The 24,388-nt window shown below is 41.6% G+C and overlaps 2 protein-coding genes and 1 long non-coding RNA gene across 21 annotated transcripts in view; 2 read left to right on the top strand and 1 right to left on the bottom strand.

Moving 5' to 3' along the window:
* The window catches only part of PIK3CA (phosphatidylinositol-4,5-bisphosphate 3-kinase catalytic subunit alpha), a 47,969-nt gene extending 29,978 nt beyond the window's left edge, over window positions 1-17,991 (bottom strand). Inside the window, exons 1-2 of one of the 6 annotated variants that reach the window (XM_075031435.1) lie at window positions 5,732-6,168; window positions 5,328-5,392 (exon numbers count right to left, since the gene is read on the bottom strand). The gene's annotated coding sequence lies outside the window, so the exon portion shown is untranslated. Of the gene's footprint in view, window positions 1-2,692; window positions 2,898-5,327; window positions 5,393-5,731; window positions 6,169-7,685; window positions 7,956-10,665; window positions 10,778-17,731 lie in introns of those variants that run through there. The other 5 variants (XM_075031433.1, XM_075031431.1, XM_075031436.1 and 2 more) reach the window with 5 other exon arrangements.
* On the top strand, window positions 10,977-15,934 carry LOC142032613 (uncharacterized). Its single transcript, XR_012650923.1, has 3 exons — window positions 10,977-11,540; window positions 12,375-13,239; window positions 14,784-15,934. It is a non-coding gene; the product is annotated as an uncharacterized LOC142032613 (long non-coding RNA).
* Window positions 17,992-19,751: 1,760 nt separating the features above from the next.
* Window positions 19,752-24,388, top strand: part of ZMAT3 (zinc finger matrin-type 3) — a 28,233-nt gene continuing 23,596 nt past the window's right edge. For 6 of the 14 annotated variants that reach the window (XR_012650919.1, XR_012650916.1, XR_012650915.1 and 3 more), the window contains exons 1-2: window positions 22,930-23,028; window positions 23,723-24,048. Coding sequence is in view for 8 of the 14 variants with exons in the window: in XM_075031424.1 (XP_074887525.1) it covers window positions 23,779-24,048 (270 nt within the window). In the remaining 6 variants the exon portion in view is untranslated. The other 8 variants (XM_075031424.1, XM_075031422.1, XM_075031425.1 and 5 more) reach the window with 8 other exon arrangements.

The following is a 24,388-nucleotide window of genomic DNA, read 5'->3' as shown; positions in this document are numbered from 1 at the left end:
CTGATGTCTAAGGAACTTGTATTTGATGTAAATATTTACTCAAATGAAACAGTTAATAGCAGGATCACATTAGTTTGGAAAAAAATGCCAATATGCATATGATCTTTAAAGAAATAGAGGATTTTTTAACCTGAAGTTTATAATTTACAATTAGAACACTTAAATAGCATGGGGGATGAAAATACCTAATATTCGAATTATTATTACAGCAATTTTAAAACAAATCTCAAACTCAGTTCTTCACATTTTTAATTTGGAAAGAGAAATATTTATCATTTGGATGAGATACAAACCATCAGCTCTGCTCAGCTTCGCCAGATTAATGCTTCAATTTTTTAAATTTTTTCTCATCCCAAACCTCTTAAGTACTCAAACAGCACTAAAAACAGTTATAAGCATTTACTAAAACCCTCTAAACTTGATATTAAGAATCCACGTACACATAAAACTTGGCCGTAGCTTTTTGAGATCAGTATAATCTACTTACACCAGCAACAAACCCTTTTCTCCATGTATGAGAAAGAAGAACTGAGCTCCATTAACATTTTTTGGTTGGGCTTGTTTTATTTAGGATCAATTCCCTGTTCTAGTTCCCTTTGGCAGCCACACAAATGTCTTTGCCAAGCCAAAGGAAAGGAGGGGAACATGTGTCTGACCTTCTAGCAGCACTGCCTTATGCCACCTTAGAGTAGGTACAAGAAAAATTGTATCTAGACAGAGCAGAGATGTCTTATAGACCAGTGACCAAGAACAGATGCCAAAAAAAGAGCAGAAGAGAGCTTTGTTCTGAAGCCTGCTACTTTCACCTGATATCCTAGATTTCTTGTAATGAAGTTCTTTATCTTTGCATTCATTGCTCTTAATTCTAGAGATCCATCAAGTCCTCCCCACTACTACTTTTCCGTAATAGTCCCAGATTATTTAGTCCTCCTCTGCCCAAAAGTCATTCTATATTTTTGTTAATCCTTGTCACCTTCTCTGTATCTCTTCCACCTTTACCATACCTTTTTTGCCAAGTAGAGGGGGAACGACCATATCTGCACACCACATTCAAGATCCAAACTGAGCACACATTTACACAGTGACTTTATATTTTCTACTGCTTTCCTAGTAAGTTGCTTTTCTGACCATCACTGAGCAGCAAGGCATTTTCACTGAACAACATACCATAGACCTAAGCTCTCATTGCAGAATAGTAAGTTACCACAAAGGCCATCATACATTATGCAAATCTCAAAGAGTGCATTACTTAGCCTGTAGTTTCATTAACTTCAGCATGTACATTATGAGAGACTGTAATAATATTAACAGACATCTAATGTGCAGTCCATCATCCACATGCGTCCTCCATCAACCAAGTGTCCTGAAAGCACAGGGCTAGGATAACTACTAGGATACTATTCTAAAGCCATTCTTCGTCACCTTTTAAGTCAAGCACCCTCTTAAGACTGCCCCTCTATCTTAGTTTCTTAACAGAAAGGAGGGAAAAACCCAAACCAACAGCTTCACATCTCTTCTGTTTCACCAGCTTTCTGAAAGCTCTCACTGTGGAAAAGCAATGAATGCTATGCTTGCCCTTTGCTCAGCAATTTTTTTTTTTAACAGATATATTTTATATAAAAATACATTTTATGTGTACATATAAAGTTATAAATATATTAAAAAATTCTATATATGTCAAAAAATAAAACCATGATTCTCATTTCTGCACTTCTATGCCTTGGTACTTATTTTCTGAAAAGTCTTCTTCCAAGTACATCCAGTACCTGCTTTTGCCACACTTCAGTTCTTAAAAAGAAGCATTAGAATGAAAATGGTGTTTTCCCCAAATCCACTGCTTCCTAAGCAACTCTAAGTAGCAATAGGGTTGTCTTTTTTAATCCCTCCTTTGTAGTTGTAGTTTGGGCTTTTAAAAATATCAACAAAAGTACTAAAGTGCCACTGCAGGTTTAGAAAAATGCTTTTCCACTAACACCTCATGCATATTTAGAAGGGCTTTGCAACTGACTTCTTTTTTAAAAAGAGCTTAAAGAAGCTATTTTATTTTCCTCATCATTGTACGAGTCGCAGTGAGCAGATGCTGAAACGGAAAGTTCTAAGCACACTCACAGTGTATTTAAAAGAGCCAAACTTGGAAACCTTACCAATTACAGAACATTACAAATGAACCCAAATAACACTATTTAGAGTAACTTGGAGAATTGTGGATTACTGATAACTATACTCAGTTTACAGATAAAAAGAAATACACGGAATGTTAAATAGCATCTTTTTGACTGAACAAAGCATGAACAAGACTCCCTCTCCATATGAGTGAATCACATGCTTATTTACATTTCTTAATTACAAGCATAGGCAGAAACACATTACTGTTAAGACATATACCAGCATTAAAAAAACCAAAACAAGAACATGCAGTCGTAAGAACTTTTCTGTCCACACATACAAAAAATGATAATATAGATGGACCACAATCAAATTAAATATTCACAACACAGACTGAGTTTATACCAGCAGTCTTTTAAGTTCTGTTCCACAATCCTGTTGAGGCTCCTCTGAACCGATAGTTTTAAGAGCCCATATTCTCCCTGCCCAAGCCATGTGTTCTCATTCTTCATCATGCTGGCACCAGTGCTCCTTGAGCCAGCTTGTTACAGGGTCAGATGGATTAAAGTGGCAGAAAACTACTCACTTTTCCTTCCTTGGGCTAGCTTCTGCTGTTTTAGCTGCCTTATTGAGATCATCATGGAGTCAGAGGAACACCAGTGTCCACAGAGGGGAGTGAGCATGACTGCAGCAGTGCTGAGCTAGTTCAGCTTCCAGAATGGTGGTTCCTTCCACTGCAACTTTTTCCTCCCTCCCCACCAATAATCGCAAATAAAGAAACAGAGGCATGGCTGGGACACACACATATTAAATCCTTTTAGACAAGTATCTTTTCAAAATAAATGTCAGCCTTGGCTTTTTAAATAATTTCAAATGTTAAACAACAACTCAATAACATTTCTTTAAAGATTTGCTAACAGTCCAAACAGGACACCCCAAAACCTACACTCTTTTTAGAGCAACTGCACCAAAACAGCAGCTTTTGTTTTAAACTGGGGTACAGACATGTGCTGGAACAGTGCATATAGTCATTCTGTGTGCACTCATTTTACTTGCACATGTAAGCACGCCTCCAGGGTTTGGATTTGGAAAGTAAAAATGTAAACAGAAACAGTTTTGAAGTATAGTTGGCAGCTTGTGTTTCTGTGTACACTTCCAAATCTGGAAGGCTGCCTGCAATAAATAGAATCAATTATGTTCTTTGACAGTAAAAGGACTACAATTTTAAGAGAAATCTAGGGCGATGTTATTTAAATCCAAATAAGGGTACACGCAAATACTTGAAATGAACACTACATCACACCTGCAATCCCTGACCTTCCAAAAACACCTTAAAACATTTTTCCCCCTGCCAAAAACTTTGGGATACCACAGATGGTCAGAAAGGCCAAACTCAAAACCCCCCACTGATCAAATCACATTCTTTTCAACTCATTATGGCCCTCCTGATCCATTCAGCATGTTCTCCATCACCAACCTTGCTAAGCACCCAACCTAGAAATGATCAAATTTTGAAACTCCATTCAAAAATAATAACTATACGAGGAGGAAGAAAGAGGGAAGTTAAACAATATACCTCCCAAAATACAGATCCTACTTGCTTCCAGATACTCTTATCATATTAATGCTAATTTATATAATCAATTTTCTTACAGGATAGAAATCAGTTATAGTCTGATATAGTCCCCTATTTAGAATAAGAGATTCCAAGTTTAGAAAATTTGGTTTTGGTACACTATGGCAGTTTTTTTACCTCACAGCACTGAATTGTGCTGAACTACGACGACATGGTTAACTCCATTTCATTGTACTGAGTATTTTATTACAAGTTACAGCCTACAATTATTTTTCTAATGCATTCTTGATGACATACAAATATGTTAACTCTGAAAAAGTTTACATGAGACCATTATAAAGTCTGCTGCTACTTCTGAAAAGAATTCCTTCCCCTTGAGGAATGGGGCTCAATGAGGGAGAAATTCAGGAAGAATTGTACTGCAGGAGAATTAATACTGGTTCCTAACATTAGTACTCAAAGAAGTACTTTCTGTGTTCATAATTAAAGCAACCTAAGCTTGGGACAAATTAACTTAAGTCAAAACCCCACATGTCTTTAGGGGAAAATACATGTGAGGCTACTGCAGCTGTTTTCACCACACTTTTACACATAAAAGCCCTGTGCATCTAGAGCTCAGCAGGACAACCTGGCAGTATTTTTTCTGCTGTAAGGTTTTTTTGTACATTAACATTTTGCCAGAAGAATCTCTAACAGGAGCGTCACTGATCTAAGTTTTATATACCTTGCTAAAAGGAAGGACTGTCACCCTTCAGTACAGATGAAATCTACATTACAAAAACGAGCAAACAAGTGACCTTTCGTGAGCTCTTCTATCAGAAAGTGTGGAGAACCCTTCCTTGCTAAGAGAACACTCATTTTTACAGATTATCTGTTTACAGATTAGATGAAATGAATTGATTTTCACTGTCTAGAGATTACTCACAAACATTCTACCAACTCCCCCAAAATATCAATATTTAGCAATCAAGGGAGAGAGAGAGATACACCACAGTTAACTGGTAAGGCTTCTTTCTTCTGTTTTGTAAACTACCTGTGAGCATGTTCTCCCATGAGAAGAATTCCACCTAGCATTAACACATATGTCTTGTAAAGCAGGTGAAGACCCACTGTGCAAATCTGTGGGCCAGCCTAGTGGAAAAAAAAAAATTTTTGTTCACTTTAGGAGACTTATCATTAAGGTTGTCTGCCATCAGCACAAGTACCTACAGTTACTCTTCACACTCGGCAAGAAGGAAATTCTTTTATCTATGATATACCAACTAGCAAGAAAACTAGCAAGCACAGAAGGAAGTAAGAAGCATAAGTGTACTGTGCTGTAATACTGTATTAAATGTATAAAGTATGGGATGCTTATGCAAAGAGGTACACGTTCCAGTGACAGAGACAACTGAATAATTTTCCATTGCTATAAACATCAGCTAGTGTTTCAAAATCGATTCAAAAGGATAGACTGAACACTCAATACAATTTTATCAGTCCATACTTGAAATCGAGTTAGTCATTCAGTAAACTACTATGCTTTAATTGAAGTCTGTTAGTTTTTCCAGTCACAAGACAAATCCCATTACATTGCTGTCATAGACAGGACATAGCAATGTTTTATAATAATTTGCGGTATTTTCGGTATGAAAGAGCTGCTCACTAGGATTTATGTCTGCATGTGATTTCTTTTCCAGGTAGAAGTTTCCTCTAGACTCTTAGCATTACCTTAAGAGGAAAAAAAAAAAAAAAAAAAAAAGAGTCTTTTACTCATTAAACAATCCAACTATGTTTATAGATTTCAATTTACTGCACACCCATGTGTAGGTTATATGATTTTCTTTATTCTCTAACAAACCAACAGAAATATCAACTACAGCTATGTCCCCAAATAAGCTTTTTTAAACTTCTGTGGAATCCCCAAAACAAGGCGGGTGGGAGGGATGGATAAAAAAAAAATTCTTGGGACAAGAGTAACACTTTTCAGAATGCAAAGCATTTCAAAATTCCTAGAGACCAACATGTTTTATTGTCATTTTCAGACACATCAGGCACTCCAAAACTCACCATGAAGAAAACTGGGCGGAGTTGCCCATCTAATTTTGCTGCTGTCCAAACCTGCTGTGTGGTGACAGTAAGACTGCCCCGGACTAGATATTTTCAGTACTGTCCTTTTGTTCTTCCTGCTTGCCAAGCTGGCATTTTTCCAAAATCCAGAAAGACTAGTACAAAGATGTCTGAAATTGTGCTCTATGAAAACATTATTACACATAGATTTAAACAGTAGAAATATTGTTTTGTTTAGAATAGAAAGCAGGAGACTGTTGTATTACAGTTATGTCTTCTAAGTATTGCTTTCATCCTTCTTTCACAGAAAAGGCACAAATACACAGAATTTCTTATCTGATCACAAACAGCAGCTCAAGGGAAACAAACAAACAGAAGGATTTAACACTGTCGAAAACACATCTTAGTGTTTTAGTTTCCTTCTGAAACAGGAAATTTTATTTGTAGTTACCTACTTCTTCCTCCCTGCAAATAACAGTGCCGAGTACCTTTCCCTCATTCTAGACAGAGCTAAAAAGCCCCTAACGTTATTGGTAGCATCTGTAGAATTATAGTACAGCAGAAATACAAGATCATTCTTTCCTGTGGATGAAAAATCTCACTGGAAATTAGTGAAAAGAAGTTTCAGTTTAGTTAGATACGAGAACATGGGTTGACTATGTTTTAAAGCTGTTTTCTTTAAAGTTATCTTACATTCAGATTTTGTTTGTTTGTTTCAGAATATAGCATTCTTGGATTCTGGTTGTAGTGACTTTCAGATACCATGAATAAAATCAATGGCAAGGTCACCCTGGGGACCCCCCCCCCCCAAAAAAAAAAACAACAACCAACCCTCGCTATAAAGTATTGCCCAAGAGGGGTTTTTTTATATAGTTTATATATATATAAAAATATGTTACTGAAAAAATACAGGATCAAACAGCTGAAACAAAACCAAGATGAACAGTTTAAAAAGATTTACTATTGCTAGACTCTTCCCCCCGACACCCAAGAAAACCAAAAAACCTTTGTAAATTCTTATTTTCAAATCCCCTTGCTCACCCTCCCCCATCCATGCAGGCATATTGTTTATAGCTTCACTCACTATCTGGGAGCCATGAAAACAGGATCACAAGAAAGAAACATTTGCAAGTTGCTGGTGACCTCTACAACTCCCACTACGATTGTGCTTTTTCCCTAGGGATCCCATGACATACCAAGAGCAGAATGTCCGTCCTAGAACATTTTCTTCCAGTTAAAGGCAGATTATTCCCCCCCCCCCCTTTGTTAAACAAAGGAAAGCCTGGAATTCAATCTTCCTTTTTAGTCCAAAATCATTAAGTAATTCCATTTCTAGCTTCACCTCAAACGAAAGGAGTTTGTTACTTATAGAAGACTAGTAGTCATAAAGCACAAAGAATTAGAAAAGCAACGCATCTTCTCTTTAGACTTCACGTATCTGCTTACTCATTATTTCAATGATTAGCTTGGCTTGCTATGTAGCAGGATGAGAATTACTCTCCCACTTGGCTCTTTTCTGGTTGGAGCTGTTCCTCCACAGCTAGGTGTGCACTCTGAAGCTCAGGGAGCGGCACTCAAATTCTTTCATGTTCTTTAAATCAAAAGCCTTGAAGTTCGGCAACAAAATCAGAGCAACATGCCATCTCATACCGATAGAAATAAGGTTTTCCTTTGATTACGTATTTTTCTTTAATACTCTTTTATATGGGTGGCAAACATTTTTTTAAGTGAACATCAAAAAGACCATGAAGTAAAAGCACACCACAAACAACATTCTGCTCCTTGCTACAAATACTAAGGGCTTCAATGCCAGTTTTCACATGCAGAAATGTTTTGCTTCTGGAAATTAGCGCAAGACAATGTAAACAAGATTACTTGAGAATGCCATTCATGAAACTACATTAGATAGGTAACAAAAGCTGAGCTTTGAGTATATCAAAATATAAAACTCCACCTTAAGTAATGCTGTTTACTTTTCTTTCCATGTTTCTTCCCATCCTCCCACCTTCCCGGGATATTTGGAACCCAGACAGTAAACAGGATCTTTAAAAACAGGAAGCCCTGGCACACAGACAAGGACAAGGACCCAGAGCAGAATGAATCCAGGTGTTCTGCATTCTGGTCTAGTCTGAATCTTCACCCAACATGAGCAGCTGTGTAGCAGAGCCATAACTCCGATACTGGGCCTTTTCCTGGTGCTGATCTCCCCCAGGCGTGTCACCTTGGCTTTTAGAAGTAACTCTCTCTGCTGCAGCAAGATAAACCTCCAGTTGTATTGAAAAAGAGGAAATATTTCCTCTCCCACTGTCCCTACCTAGAAGGGCAGTGAAAGAACTGCAATAAACCACCAGACTCCTCACACCCCTACACTTGCCTCCCTACCACAAGCAACAGTATCAAGAGCATTCAACTCACAATGTTCACCCAACCGGCTCCTCTAGATGGAAGGCACAGAGAGAAATGTGCGTTCATAAGGAAATTTGACTGAGATTAGGCCCACTCTATTTCTAAATTTACATCCATCTTTACTCAAAAGATCCACCATGTGAGCCCTCCCTTTACTAAGAAGCAGCTGAAAAAGACGTCAAACTCAGACTGACTGACAACATATTGTATACTTCCCATGTAACATTTCTTAGGCAAGAGTTGGACAACAACTTTAAATTGAGATAAAGTGTTTCTTCCATACTAAATTACTCTAGACCCTGAAAGCAACTAATGTGTTAAAAAACAGGTTTGGAGTGGCAGTGGATAGCATTATTTTTGCAACTTTGCAGATTTTCAATATTAAGCCATAGAACAGTGAACTGGAAGACAGAAATTTCTGTTTGTAATCCAAGTATAAATTAGCTTTCAATTTATTCTATCTTAACTGACTTCTGTAGCCAAACAGCATTTTTAGAAGTATGAGTTTAGTCTGCATGGACTTACTGGATTCCATGAGCAAAAATCATTATCTTTTATTTACTGGCAAACAGAGGATTGGATGCAACTTCACTTTTGATAGAGCATTTGTAAGGAACCAAATGCCTCAGCAAAAGCCATGGAAGTAGGGTTGGTTTTCTCTTTGTTTAAGCTCCTGAACTGAAAAAACAAAACAATACATTCTCCATTGAGGTATTTCTTAACCCCCTTTTTAAAACCATTTGTTGAGAGAAGGAAGTTTGTGGCAGAGTTAATACAAAGGCACAGCCACCATAGTGAAAAATTTCAATTCTGCAGCTAAACACTCTTGCCCTATAAACAGCTGAAATTAATATAGTTCTTAAGTTGTTCCATGTGTCTTTGTATAGGACAAGATAGCAGGCAAACAAATCCAGTTCCTTGCAAACCCTGCCCTGTAGAAGTAGTTGCCTACTTCTACATAAGCTATAATCACAACAGCAAAATACCATGGCATTTCAAGAGTTAGTTAGAAATAATGAAGTACTTAGTCCCCAGTAGGCTTGTTTGTGATACAGTTAATGGTGATTAACTAAATATTTATTTAGCAGTAGATGATAACCCTGCTGAAAGGTAAGCACCAACAGTTTTCCATAAAATATTATCAACAGACCTTTATTTACTCCAGCAGCAGACCAAGACCATCCCACCTAACCCACACACCAAGTCTGCAAGTGGCACAGTGGGACACCATTCAGCTGCAAAGCACTTGGCACTACTACATGCTCCCATCAGGCTTCATCTCCCCAAACATCACAGATCCCTCATGTGTACTGGACCTAAGCGCATCAGAAAACTGGGCCTTCTGTGTGAAACAATACCGTTGACTGAATTACTGATTTTGTAAGCATATGTGACTGCTTTATAGAAGTTACAAAGAAACTGAACAAAACCTTAAGGAGTATAGGTTTCTTCTTGTTCTAGCTGTTGACTCTGGTTGGATAGGACTTTTCTCTGCATTTACAGGTTAAATGCCAAAGCAACAATCATGACTCTTGAGACACCAACATATTTGCATTTGTGTTTCAAGAAGTGCAAACAAACATGATTCATTGTGACTATGTATGTCATTAGGTCCTGCATGCTTCAGCCTGAAGTATAAAGACAGCCACGGTAAACTGTGACAAATGGTTCTTCAGCATGTTTAATCAAATGTTTATCATTTCTGTACATATCTGTTAGAAGCATCTGCTTTGCAAACCCTATGTTGTGTAAACACGAAAGCATGATTTCAAGGAGAGGGCTACTGAGACATTAAATTTGTTGTCAGTGCATCTCTTTTCCCTATACTTCAAGCTGTTACCCAAATTGTTTCTCTTACGAGGTCAGGGTACCAGCAATTTGTGTTTACTACATCTGAAAGAAATGGCTAATATTTGTCTAAATACATAATATTTGCAATTAACATGAACTTTACACAGAAGAAAGTGACATAAGCTCATAGGTATTTAAACAGTGAATTCCAGCAACATCTCCTCAATAGTTTAAAGATTTCTCAACCTCCCAGCTTGGAACGTCACTTTCATATCCAGATTGAACCCTTTGAGACAAAGGCACATGCTGCCTGCTACTACAATCAGAGCTCTGTAAAAGGGACACGTTAAAAAGACAGACCTTCATTTTAAAAAAGCCAAAAAGACACTGGCAGTAGTCAGCCACTGCTATTAAGAGAACTTCACACATCTGCACAAACAAGGAAGTATTTTTAATACATGGTACTTTGGAAACATGCCATTTATGTTTTTGTAGGTGTGTATATTCAAAAATACTGAAAGCAGTTTTCAGCCTGGTAAAGTTTAACCCTGGGACAGAACAGAAGACCACAAAGGCTTAAGTGTTTTGGATTTAATTTCAACCCATTAAAAAAACAATTAGGGAAGGGTTACTATATTGCAAATCATCTTTTTTTGTTGTTTAAATAAATAACCTGCCTACATACAAGGACAGCAAGAGATTAGAAGCCTCAATAATAGTTACACTTCTCATATCACCTTGAAGCTGCTTGTGATACTATCCTATCAGCTGATGTACAATGAAAGGTTTGGGAAACAGGTGATGAAGGAAGAGTTGAAGAGCGGGATTGCAAAGTACTTTGACAACACATTTAAGAAGTTTCCACAGTCAGGAATAGGTTTTGCTATCCTTTTCTTCATGTATCAACTGTGCCATTTTGTTTCTTGTTGGCTTTCGTTTTCATCCTTTATCTCTTGGTGGTAGTTATGCCATCTTCCCCCACACGTCAAAGCATTCCAAGTTGGAGTTATCCAAGATCAAGAGAGTGCTGCTAAACAGTGATAACAACATTAGCTCTGAAACAGAGGGTAAAGCACAAGTTGAAGATGAAGACAAGTTATTAGAATTTTACTAACCACAACCTTGGCAAGCAGTTAAACATGAGGAAAAACAGTTAAACTTTACCTTCTCAATTCAAATGTTAAAATCCATTTTAAGCACTTTCTTTTAGCTAGCGACCACTTATGAAAAATTTCATGTAACTGGTTAAGTTTATTACCTACAATGACAGCATTTCAATTTCACTTATTACTTACTACTTCACACCGAAACACAAACATAATTTATTATAAATCAATCTTTGTAACAAACTTGCTAGACTAAAAGAGGCACTCACAGGAACCCTATTTGGACACATCCTCAATTATACACCACAATCAAGACTATTCAAGATGTCTGGATGTTGCTTAAAAATTAGCTCTTTCACTTCGACACTAGAGGTTTTCTTGGTACAAGTGCTCTTCTGCAGTACTTAACATCAAAACTGAAGGAGATTTCAGAGGCAACAGCAGGAAATTGCAAGAAGATAAAATACAATATATTAATCACCAGTGGAGACTGCCTTGATAAACTGGTAAGTGGAACTGGTTGTTCAACATCCACATAAACTTTTCAGCAAGCAGAAGAGCAATTTTCAGTTTTATTAGTATCACTTCCTCTTTTATAACCCAGCCACAACATTTGCGGATTATCCTGTTAAGAGCTGGGAACATAAATACAAAAAATGAAGAATAACTGGTATGTTTTATAATCTAAACAGTTTAATGACCACAAGAAGCATATTTTAGAGTACTTGGCATGGAAGTTTTACTTCCCTTTTCCCAAAGGGAACCAGCTCTATCTAGAAACTTCTCCTCATGTTAGCATTATTAACTTTAATCTTTTAAACTATGCCTGTAGTCAAGAGTCAAGTTAGTGTTTTCCAGCCTTAACAAAAAGTAACTTAATGGCACAAGCACCAAAGTTGGATAATAATGTATCTCATCACACAAAGCATATTTGTTGAGTTTGAAAAAGAAACAATTCATCTCTACTCTGCTTGCTTGGTAAACCAGTCTTCACTCTCTGCTTATTCTCACCTCTTTTGTGCTTGTATTTTCAAGTGTTCAGTGTTTGGTTTGCCTATATCTTTGCAGAGATCCATCTCCTCGCTTTTCTAGCGAGTTGGATGTCAAAGTCCCAAGGCACAGAAAATTTTGTTCCATTATATTCAGATCACAAAACAGGCAGGTATTTCTACTTATGGTTGATTAGTCTCAGATGAAATGCTGAATCTTGAATATTTTCTTTTCAGTAACATTCAAGGTTTCTTGCATTTTGAGGATGTTCAAAAACTTGTTTCTTTGTTGACTGCTAATAGCTAAAAGAAGGAATAAGGTTGCAACAAGGAGTAATTTTTTGCTCACAGATTTAGCGTCCTCTGCAAGGATCCACAGCTAAACGGCTAATAGTTCAAGACACTCTTCCAACACAACAAATGCAATCTCAGCAGAAAATCCATGCCTCTGGAAGGACCGTGACCCAAGTTAAGAGCAAGAGTTAAAAATCAGGCACAGACTTGGAACTAATTGGGCAAGAGTCATTCATCACCATTAACTGCCACATTAAGTATTGGCAAAAGACTGACTAATTAGTATGGAAGTAACAAAAACAGTTACGTCTCAGTGACAGATAAGTTTTTTGACATGTTGTACAATCTAGAAGGCAACCTTCCAGTTTTCTTTCTTTTCTGTTTGGACTTTGAGAGAAAACACCCAAGGGATGTTCCTCTACATTTCTTTGCCTTAGAAGAGGGTCATAATGTACAGCCAATAATGTGACTCAGCTGTCTCAAAATTTCAGGAAACTTTACAGTAAGTCTTAGTCAATTCAGTAAGTCTCCTGAATTTGACAGACATGCTTTGTGGTTCACAATCCTCAAAAGCTACATTTGCAAGCATTTCTTTAATCGGAAGCTGTAAGCGAAACTGCCGAAGTTTTCCTACATAAAAATCCATGAATATAAATTAATCTAAGGAAACGTGTTAATGGATAGACAAAAAAAACAAAAACCCAAACAATCTCTTTGAGGTATATCTAACCTTCCACTGGCAAAAAGCAACGGGGCATGAAACAAGAGATCGCTGAACCTCAAGTTCTAAGTTTGACCCAACTGTTCTTATTAAACTAGACTGAAGTAGTCATTTACTTCTAGTGCTGCAAGTTAGCAACATGCCAGAGAGGTGAAGGCTTCCACAGTACTCCACCATTCTCTCCCCTTCAATTTCACAAAGGTAAGCTGGTTTCTTTGAATTTCATTTTTACATTTCTAGAGTTCAGGTATTTGAGCACAGTTTTTCAAAAACAGACTATAAGCATTCCCAGCAAGTGTACTTAGCAGGCATAATTCACCAAAGTGCTTTTATTCCCCGCTTTACTGGCTTTAAGAAAAGCATGCTCTTAATACAGAGCAAGCGATGATGTCCACTGTCCCTCACATTTGTTTCAAATACACAGGCTTCTTAGACTGCCTTTCACAAAATCTGAATCCACAATTAACTAGAAAAATACTTTTTTAGAATTGAAGTGTAAATGTATGCTATATAAAATAAAACATACTGGCTGCAAAACCATTAAGTACTGCTTTGACTGAGAAGACAAGATCCAGAATTACATAAACTGTACTCAGCCTGCTGCATTTCCATTTGACCACAAGTTAACTTATAGAATTTATGAAAATGCCCTTTTTTTTTTTTAAGCAGTTTAATTCCCTCTACCCCCCAGTTGGGCTTGGTTTTGTGTTGTTTGTTTTCTTTTTTTTTTTGTTTGGTTGGGTTGTTTTTTTTTTTTTAAAGTTAATACTACAGCAGTGCTGCAGGAAAAAACAAACAGTTATACTTCAGAGTATTATTTCTGGTTCATTTAACACTCCATTAACCATTCAGAAGTAGATTTATAGAATGAATTCGGTTGGAAGGAACCTCTGGAGATTATCTGGACCAACCCTGTACTCAAAACAATTCATATATGTTTGTTGTCCAAATAAGTATCAAGAGAAATCTATTTTCTCTCTCCACTGCTCACATTTGGATTAGGATACTACAAAGAGAGACTTGCAACAGAATGCTTTGCCATGACACATTCAACTTAAAAAGCACAAGAAAATTCCCATCCAGTTTTAGCATAAATATTTTTGTGGCCTCTTCTAGCCATAGCTACAATTTCAGACAGGCATCATCACTTGGAGCAGCTGGATGTCTGGCTTTTTAAAAGGATGAGACAAAGCTCCCACAAGCATGGAATGCAATGCAATGCATGAAAAGCTGCAAAACCCCCAACAAACCCTACCTTAGCTTACGCTACAAGGCACAAGGCTGTTTCTTCAGTTTGCCAGAGTACAAACTCTTATTCTTTCCATAATGGTCTCCCTCCAACTCAATCATGGACACAAAAAATGCACGTATGGCCCGTTTTTCCTCAACAGGAGATTTACTAGATCTCACCCACTTTTCAGTAAGTAGCAAGACGAAACTTAAGTTTTATAATGGTATTTTAAGACTAAACTGGAAAGACTAATTTTGCAGTATTATTCCCACTCCAGTTATAAAAATCAGTTTCCTCATTAGTATCAAAGTTTAAAAAAAAAGTCTTAGCTTCCCCTCAGCCAAATACAACATTTTTCAAATGTACTTTTAACTACAACCTTTGTTAACCTTCACTAATGTACTCAACTAGGCAAAGCAAACCTACATATGCTACCCATCTACAAGATGCTAGTGTTTTTTGCATGATTTGGAATTAATGTATCATCAACCCAATTTCCTTTCCCCCAAAATAGGCAAGAAGAGTAATAGCAACAATCTTCTATTTAGAAGCAACTGATATTTGCAAGGTGTTCAGATATCCGAGTATTCCTGGTACCCAGAGAACCTGCACCAAAAGCCTAGAAGACTACATAACGAATTGACTTTTTATGTACAAAATTTTTTAAGAAAGCAGTTCTTGCAGACTAAATGTCAGCCTTAAGCTTGTTGTCTAGCCGTTTATAGATAACTTTAATTTCTTTCCGAGTTAAAACTACAATAAACATCAAGGTTGTTCAAAATTGTATTACAGGTGGCCAAGCCATTGAAAACGCACACTACACATTTGAATCCGAGGAACAACCGTGATCAGGAAGTCCATTCTCTATGCGATTGTGTGGGTTTTGGCTTGGATAGAGTTAATTTCTTCATAGTAGCCAGTACAGGTCTATGTTTTTGATTTGTGCTAGAAACAAGTGTTGATAATAGAGATGTTTTTGTTACTGCTGAGCAGTGCTTACACAGAGCCAATGCCTTTTCTGCTTCTCACTCCACCCCACTAGCGAGGAGGCTGGGGGTGCACAAGAAGTTGGGAGGGGACACAGCTGGGACAGCTGATCCCGACTGACCAAAGGGATATTCCAGACATCATATGACGTCATGCTCAGCATATAAAACTGGGGGAAGGAGGAGGAAGGGGTGGACATTCGGAGCAATGGCATTGTCTTCCCAAGTAAGCATTTGCTGGCTGGGGTTAAACCGCAACAGTGATAACACCTTTTAAAGGTGCGATCATCTTCCAATAACTGGAAGCCTCTTATGACGTACTCGGTCTTGTGAGATAGCATGATGGTAAAGCATGAAACCCTTGCTTGTTGTAGAAATTCCTATTCTAAAGCTTCCAGAAACTTTTAAAAAGCGAGTTATCCAGGAAGACATATCCCCCATTTGCTTCCAGAAAGCAGGAAGAGCCCGATTGTCAGAGAAACAGTTAACTAAGTACTGAACTACTTTATGACTTCCAATAAAGCACAATTGCTTTGTAAACAGCTCAGCTACACCACCTTTCCCAAGTAATACTCCAGAAAAAAAAACAACCAACCCACCCTGTGCCATTATTCACACAAGTAAATTGCAACAAGTAGTAAAAAAAATTTGCCATTAACACAGAATGAGAATTTGAAGCAGCCAAACAACTAAAACACCTTAGCATGGATTTGTAGGCTGGGCTTGGTGTGCTTTGAAAAAAACACGAAACATTGTCTCCAGGTTACTAAGAAAGGCATCAACTTAACATCTATGAAATGCAGGGCATCTGCTCCAGTCAAATTTCAACTGCAGCTCTGAATTTACCATATTTATTGTCTTAACAAAAAAGCAGAATATTTTAACTGATCACATAAGGAATGGTGTGGTTTCATAAATTCCTCTGTAAACACTATGAGCTTGGTTGATGCATGGTTTGTCTACGTGATGTCGTTGGCTAAAATATGCTTCCAAATAACTAACCACTCTGGAAAAGTTTGCCAATGTTATTGTTTGAGAATAAAGTTACTTATTGTGAAACTTTAATTTCACAAGGGGCTTTATTTAAGAACAGCTTATCCAGTCAGCTCCCCACAGTAGACAAAACCATTAAATCCCATCGTCCTGAGTACTGGAACATTCCTAGGAACTAATGATGTTTACACACAACAAGAGGGGGACTTTATTACACTGCATTACAGAATTGCAGCATGGAAGCAACTGAAGCAACAAGTATGAGAACATCTCTGTAAATTAATTGTGAGGTGGGAGAAATTAAAGAACAGTTCAGATCATGATGGGAAAGTTTCTAACTTTATCCAATGTGATGAATTTGAAAGCCTGCTATAGCTCAAAACGGGGATGTGAGGATGCAAGTAACTAACAGAACAGAGTCCAGATTTCTTCCATTAAGTACAACAAAATCCAAATTCAGAATCCAGTTACCACTCTGTTACAACTTTGCTGCAGAATGCTCACAACTGCAGAATTAACTCAAGCAAAGCTTTGTAGTCCATACCGTCTACCTTTAAACATATACCTTCCTTGTGCTTGTTCTGAACATGCATTGTTTATAAAATAACCTCTATTCAATCACATTTTTAAAGTCCACAAGAAAAGAGTTATAGAGAAGAAAAAATTTACAGGGACATACTAGTAACAGCAACAGAAATAATAGGTCTGACATTTTAGTAACTTCAGGAGTGCTGAAAACAGCAACACAAGCCCCAAAGAAAAACAAACCTGCAGTTTGTATTAGTTTGGTCAAAGTTGTGTTAACGCTGTCTCCTAGGAAACACACAAGTACCGGTAAGAAACAGCAGTTTCGTATTTAACATCAATAAAAACAGATCTCTAGAGAGTATAAAATACGAAGTTGCTACAGGTAGCACAGATGTGACACTGCTACCGTAAGCAGACTGCAGCTGGAAACAGGAGATTGCATGCCGCCAATTCATACACACACCCAGTCGGAAGAGGCTCTGCTCCCAGTATCATTAACTAACCCAACCGTGAGCCCGCATACGCTCCATCACGACAACTGCTGAAACACATTTACAGAAAACAGCTGTATTTCGGGGGTGGGGGGAGCCGCACCAGAAAGCGACAAGCCGCTACGGTTGTTTTTTTTTTCCTCTCCCAGGTCACGTCCGTACGAGGGGAGCCCCACAAATCGGGATTTGGTGGAGCAACGCCTTGGAGCTTTGCCGGCCGAGGGAAGCCCCGCCGCAGGAGGACGCAGCCGCGCTCCGACCCGCCCAAGGGTCGTGCCTCCCCCTCCGCCCGCCGAAGACGAGCAAGACGCCCCACAGCCTACAGAAAGCGGCGCTCCCCTCCGCCACCGCCCGGCCAGAGTACCGGCAAGCCCCCGATCACCGCCGGACATCCCAGAAAACGCCGCCGTGCCTGATGGGGGGAGACCCAGGCGACCCCCAGCAGCGACCCCCGCCTCACTCACCTCACAGGCGCGGCCTCCCCGCCGGCCCGCAGCCGCCGCCGCCCCGACGGGCAGGGCAGGGCTGGGCCGGGCAGCGTCCCGCAGCCACTCGCAACTCCTTGAGTCACCTCACAGCCGCCGCCGCCACCACCGCACCCTTCAGGCGGGTGCCTGTCCCAGCCCCCGCTCCGCTTCGCTCCGGGCGCTGCGCGGAAGCGGGGCCGGACAGTCGCCGCGCCGCTCCCACAGAGCCGCCTCCCGCACGGGCAATAACAGGAAGGGAGCGGGGCCCTGACCCCGGATGGGGATGGTGCCGCCCGCCGGAAGTGGAACCGCGCGGGGGAGGAAGGGAGGGAGGGAGGGGGGAGGGGGGGAGGGGGGGGGAAGAGGAGGGGAGGCGGCGGCGGCGGGCAGCGCGCGTGCGCCGCACGAGGAAGGGTCGGGGTCGCGCGCCGTGCGCCAAGGGGAGGGGGGGGGCGCGGCGTGACGTCACGGCGCGGGAAGGAGGACGCCCCGCCCCCGCTCGCTCAGAGCAGCCTCTCCGGTGGCACCGTACGGCGCGACCTTCGTTGTCAAAAAAAACCTCACCCCGGCAGGGAAAAACCCGGGGTTTGGCCGAGTCCCTTTTCCCCACCCGATTAAAAATTTTCCTTAAAAACCCGCTGGGCTCGGGTCACTGCACGTGGTTCTGGGGTTGGGTCGAGAGGGAGCGGCCTACGAGGGAGAACGCTTTCGGGGCCCGCTCCCCGGTGTTGTGGGGTCTGGCGGGAGAGCGCTGGGCCGGCGGAGCTCGGCGAGCGCCAGCGGGACACGAGGAGCGAGGGAGGGTGTCGGGCTGAGGCCGTGACGGGAGGGAGGGAGGGAGGCGGCGGGGACAACACGGGTCATTAATCGCTCAGGCATCTTGGTTAATCACCGTTTATTCCAGGGATATTTATCCTCTCCCCCGGAGAGACGCGTGTGAGCGAGCATCAGAGCCGGGCGTCGAACGTGGCCAGGGCGAATTCTCTTCCTCGAGTCGGGGTCCGGCACGGGACCCGACTCGCAGCCGGGGCCGTGTCGAGGTGACTCCGGCCACCGTTGGGAGCGCCGGCCTCGCAGGTCACGGCCGAAACGTTCCCCCCAGCGAACGTGCAGCGGCAGCGGTTGCTCTCCCCAGACCTGGCTGCAAATGGCCCGCTGGCTGCTTCTGCTGTGCGTTGCCACGGTTCGTGATTCCAACCTGGAGTGACACATCTGCGAAATGGGAATTTATTTTTTAAGAACTGACAAAAATTAGTAATGAGCGGGGCTAACTGATGGGACCCCCAGGTGGGTTGGCTGATGGCAACCGTAAACTCTCAATGACGGTTTTAGCTTGTAGCGACTTCTCGGCACTTCCCTGTTCCAACGAAATGGGAGAAAAACAAACAAAAACGGTGTACGCTTTGAAACAGGGTGGCCCAAGCGTAAGGGCGAGGCCTGCCTTGCTGTCCTCGGTGGCTCGAGGGGCAGATGAGCTCGTTTTGGGTACAAACAGCGTGAACAAGCTGAAGATGTTTATATGTGCCAACCCAGGTTAATGGCCGTTTCTGCTGTCCGAAGCAGAAGGTGCCAGAGCAAAAAAAAAAAAAAAAAGGGATTAAACGACCTTGTGCCAAACCACAACCCGGGGATTTGAGCGAGCGGCTGAACACCGTTTGGAGCGACTTTCCCACCGCCCCTTAGCCCGCATTGCCAAAAGAGCTTGTTTCCACCACGGCGCCTTTCTGCGAGGTTCTCGTTTCCACAGCAGCCGGATCCGAAGGACCGGCGGAAAAGAAACGGAACCTGCCGGCGGTGGGAGGGGGTCCCACGGAAGCCAACCCCCCCCCCTGCCGCAAGTGCGATTAAGCTGGGCAGCTCTCTTCCAGGCTCTCCCCGGAGGAATAAACCCACCCGGTAGCGCTGAGGAGCCGGTACCGGAATCCGGCCTCCCCCTCCCCTCCCGCCCGCCGCCGACCCCGCCCCGCCGCAGGCCCCGCCCCGCCGCGCTGAGGTCACTTCCGGCAGCTGTTCCCGGCCGTGCCCGCCGGCCCCGGCCCTCCTGCGGCCTCGGGGACCGGCTGAAGTTGGGCGGGGGGAAAGCGGCGAGGGGGGGCCGGGGCCGCCGCGGTAGGTGCTGGAGTGGGGGGGTGCGTGGTGGGGACGCGGCCCTGGCCGCCCGTGGGTGGGGGGACCGGGGTATTTTTAGCGGGGTTGGGGGCCGGCGTCCGTTGCCGGTGCGGTATGACAGGGGTTGGGGGGGGCTCGCAACGTTTCTGCCGGGTTCGGGGGTGCTTCAGGTAGTTCGGTGGTGCGGATGTCTGTGTCTGCTTCTGCTTTATGCTGGTTTCGTTTCTGCCTCGCCGGAAAGTGTGTCGGTGCCTCGGATTCTTGCTCAGGTTGCAGTTATTCCGAGGGAGTAGATACCGGGGCTTTTTTTTTTTTTTTTTTTTCCTCTTAGACTCCATCACCAAGACTGCAAGGCACGCAACTTTGCAGAAATGTCAGCTAGGATGTCAGGATTTACACCGTGGTTTCTGATACCCCGTTGATGTAAGAGATGATAAGCGACATCTGTTTCTGGGTTACTAAATATGTATCCTCCTCAGCAGAGGGTTAGCGGGCCCTGCATCTTAAGGTAGAATTGTGTGTGGTGTGTGTTTGTTTTGGTGCGCTGTCTTCGACCCCTGCAGCGTTGTGAAATGACCCTGCCTTTCAGGCTGAAGTTCTGTCGGCCTAATCTATGGCCAAAGGTAAACTGTCTGGCAAGGTTAGGTTAAGCGATGTCAGTGTTTTGAGATGCAAGTGGACTTGAGAAGAAACACTTCCTGTCTTGGAAAAAAAAAAACCAACAAACCCACAACTTGTTCATCGTCTGTAGAGCTTTCTGTCACTGTTACTAGTTGCCTCAACTGCATTTAAAAAATAATGCCAGTGGGAACACATGGTATGCAGATGTCTCATTGTGGTTTACACTTATGGCCGAGGAAGGTCACATCATATATATGTCTTCCCCATCAAATAGTGCTCAGAGTTGAGGCCATACCAGTTTCTTTCCCAGAACTGCGCTGTTGACACCTGGGGAGGTTGCTCCCTGGTTATCTGTGCCACCAGCAGTGCCTGGGTACTACTAGGCTGTGGTACTCAGGGCATTGGGATTGGGTCTCCTCCGTGATGGAGGTTCCTCGCTCCTTTGCTGGTTTGTAGTGTAAAGATTTTGCAGCTTCTCATGTGAAGGGGAGGGAGTTGTCAAAGATGTCCTCTTACCTTCTCGTGGACGGGGTATCTGTAGCGACCCGCAGTGGAAGATTAAGGGGACATATAAATAAGCTGAATTTGAGTGATTGGGGTTTTTTTCCCCCTTTTAAATAATACCTGTAGGAAAGAAATCAAGGTAATTTGAGGAATTTCAGTGATAAGACATCACCATCAGAAGAAAATCAGGGGTGCATATGCCAGGTCAAGAAGTTCTGATTTTAAAATTGCCAATGCAGCCTTAATTTTATCTTCAGACTACTGTTTACTTTAGGAAACAGTAAATGACATTACATTTAAAGATTTTCTAAGAGTATTAGGTTATACCTTTCCCCCTGTGGATGCAGAACCTGTAAGCGCTGTGTCCTATCTTGTATATGACAAATCCCATCCCTGACAGTTGCGTATGGAAGACTCGATGCAACAAACACTCATGCAAAATTAAGCAGATAGGTCCCGCTTGCCATTTACTGTAGATCTCTTTATATTGCTCTGTGAAGTATTTAGCTATAATTTACTCCCATTTTAAGGTAAGAGGCCCTTTATGCTGGTGTAATAAAACTCTGTAATTGGATGGCATGCTTACCTGCTTGCATAGTTGATCTAAACTGCCTTGATAGGCCTGCATTATGATACATTTAACTGTCACGAATGTGAACTTGTTCCATCCGTAGCCCCACTGAAATTAATTAGACTGTCTACAGAGTACTACTCGAGGGAACTAAAGATAGCAAAATCTTTTTCCATAGTTCTGTTTAACCAGGAACACGTATGCTGAAAGTTGGAGAGAAGTTAGGTAACACTACAGAACTTACACTGCTGATGGATGACTTGTACCACACCATTCCTGTGTTTCCTCTTCCTTCTTTGTGGTGGATTCTGTTTTACCTTGTTTCGGTTAGTTTTCATGATACCGGTTTTGATTTTGTTTTTATGGTGGCGTTGTGTTAGGTATAGTTCTCCTGGAATTTGACAGAGCCTTGGTGGTGGAGGGCTATTTAAAAACATGAAAGCTCCTGGTGGCTCTATTATTGCCTTAAAAGCTTGTCCTCAAGGCAATGCATGCTGCTCTTTTTTTTTTTTTCCTTTTCTTTTTTTCCTTACCTTTAGTTACTAGTAATAACTGAACTGCCTCCAGTGTTGTATTATTTGAAAGTCTAGTTTTAGAGGTAAACATTGCGGAAATGCTTGTGTCACTTGAGCACTTTAGTCCCAGTGATTTTCCTTTTTTCTTTATTTTAAAATTGTTTTTTATTTTTCCTGATAGAACATAGACCTCTCTGGGGCCAGACTTTCAAAGGTAATACAGTACCTAAAAATGCAGGCATCAGCTGGGATTTTCCGGAGCTCGAATGTAGCAAGGTATTTATCTCCTGCTAATTTTAGCAGACAGAAAATCCCAGAAGTTATCCCAGATAAATGCTATCTGCTTCTCCAGGTTCCAAAATGCCTTTGAAGTCGAATTCTGTTTTCAAAAGTGACTTAGGAACAAAGTTCCTACGTGGCATTTAATTTACCTTTCCCTAATTTTCCAGAAGTGTTATTTTAAAATGTAGATGTGGCTCACTATTTGCTTAAACAAACTAGCAAAGCCCATAGCATAAACATGGTTGCTACCAACGCAGCCTTAGCTGGAAGTGATCTGCAAAGACCAAGATAATGCTTCTCTCCATCCCAGTGTAGCAGTGAACAGGATTTGTTATGATAAGAAGCTAATAAGAAATTAACAAAAGTGGCTGTGCCTTGATTCATAATATCACTGCTCTGCATTATTCTAGGAATGTTCATCCCGGGCTTTAGATGTGATTTATAAACTTTAATTAAATAAGCCTCTCAGAACCCCTTGTTGGAAATCTAGGGTTAGTTCTAAATACTTGAATTAACTGAGAAAAAATTGAATAAAGGTTAATATGGGATAAGCTCTCCATTTTGCAGAAGAAGAAGATACAGCTTTGAATGTTGCATCAGTTGTGGTTAGTAAAGGAAACATGAGAAATAGCTCAAGGTCATTCAACAAGACCATGGAAGAGAACCCTTGGGAGCTGACTATGTACAACAAGGTGTGCTCACGGTGGTTCTCACTCTTTGGGTTTTTTTGACTTATTTGAGAGAAGTTAACCGTAGAGTATCTTTCCCGAGGAAGGTCTTTGTGAATATTTGAGGGATGTATTTGTGTGTGTGTGTGTGTGTGTGTGTGTGTGTGTATTTTGTATCTACCTATGTATATATATAAAAAAAAAAATCTGCTTTAAATATTTGGGTTCTTTTTAAGTCATCAGCAGCAGTAATACATTGTAATATTGTTTAGGTCTTGGAGTATGAGCTTGTTCTTAGGTTGTCAAAAGAGAACGGGACTAATGGTTGTATCCCTCCCATTCCCATTAACACAGCTGTATGTGCTATGCACGTTGTATGTCGCATCTTCTAGCGGTCATGGAGCTGTGGGGCGTGTGTGCTGTGGGTCAGGTACTATGAGTGGTTAGGAATCTTTGCCTTTCCAGGAGGGTGCCATGGGATACTAACAACTACATTTTGGATTTTAATCCACTTCTTACGCACATATCTTTTAATCTGGCCCCGGCTCTCTGGGATGCTGCCGTTCCTGTGGGCTAGAGTGTTATAAACTGACTTCATCCTGCTTGGCATTGTGAAAAGGCATAAAGTAGAGGCAATGAAGTTACAGAAGTTGTGCCCTGGATTGTCGGTGTTCCTGTTAGTGCTGCTTATTTCAGCTTTTTTGTCTCTCTGGTCTAGATCTGAAGAAGACTTCTCATCCTTCAGAAGTAGCATGCTCACAGTCTTCCTGGCCAATGATTCTTCTACAGCAAGCAGGTCTTCTTCCTCATCCTGAGAAGCCTTCATCTCTTCCTATGTCAGTGGCTACAAGGCCAAGAGCCAGCTCACCGCTCTCCCCACCAAAATCTCTCGGACTGGGGCCTTCCTTTCATCACACACAAGAAGAAGAGCTTGCAAAGGTGGTGGAGCAGGACCCTATGCTGGAAGAACTATGTAAGCCTCTGTGCTGTAAGCTTTGCAATGTCACTCTGAACTCAGCACAACAAGCCCAGGCTCATTACCAGGTGAGGAGAGTAGCAGGAGGCACGGCTTTCAGGGCTGCTGCATTTGCAGCTTGTGTAGACCATATCTGTGCCAGCACATGCACTGCCAGCAGCATTGCTGTGGTAGCACAGAGCTAAGTGTGGGCTAATGCATGAGGACTAACTCAGCTTCTCAAGGGGGTTTGGAGTGCTTTGTTGAGGTGGCTGCACACCAACAGCAGCATTTGAGTTAGCTCATCCGAAGCTACCTCTACACCATCTAATGGATGGGAAGCTATGGCTAGAACTGCTCTGTAGGCATATCTTCACCCTGCTTGAATTTGCTGTTCATCCAGACATGCTGCAGTGCTTTCATTTAAGG

This window comes from Buteo buteo, chromosome 7 (assembly GCF_964188355.1).
Source record: "Buteo buteo chromosome 7, bButBut1.hap1.1, whole genome shotgun sequence".
Lineage (NCBI taxonomy): Eukaryota > Metazoa > Chordata > Aves > Accipitriformes > Accipitridae > Buteo > Buteo buteo.
Note: the sequence above shows the minus strand (reverse complement) of the source record. Positions and strands in the feature narration are given on the sequence as shown.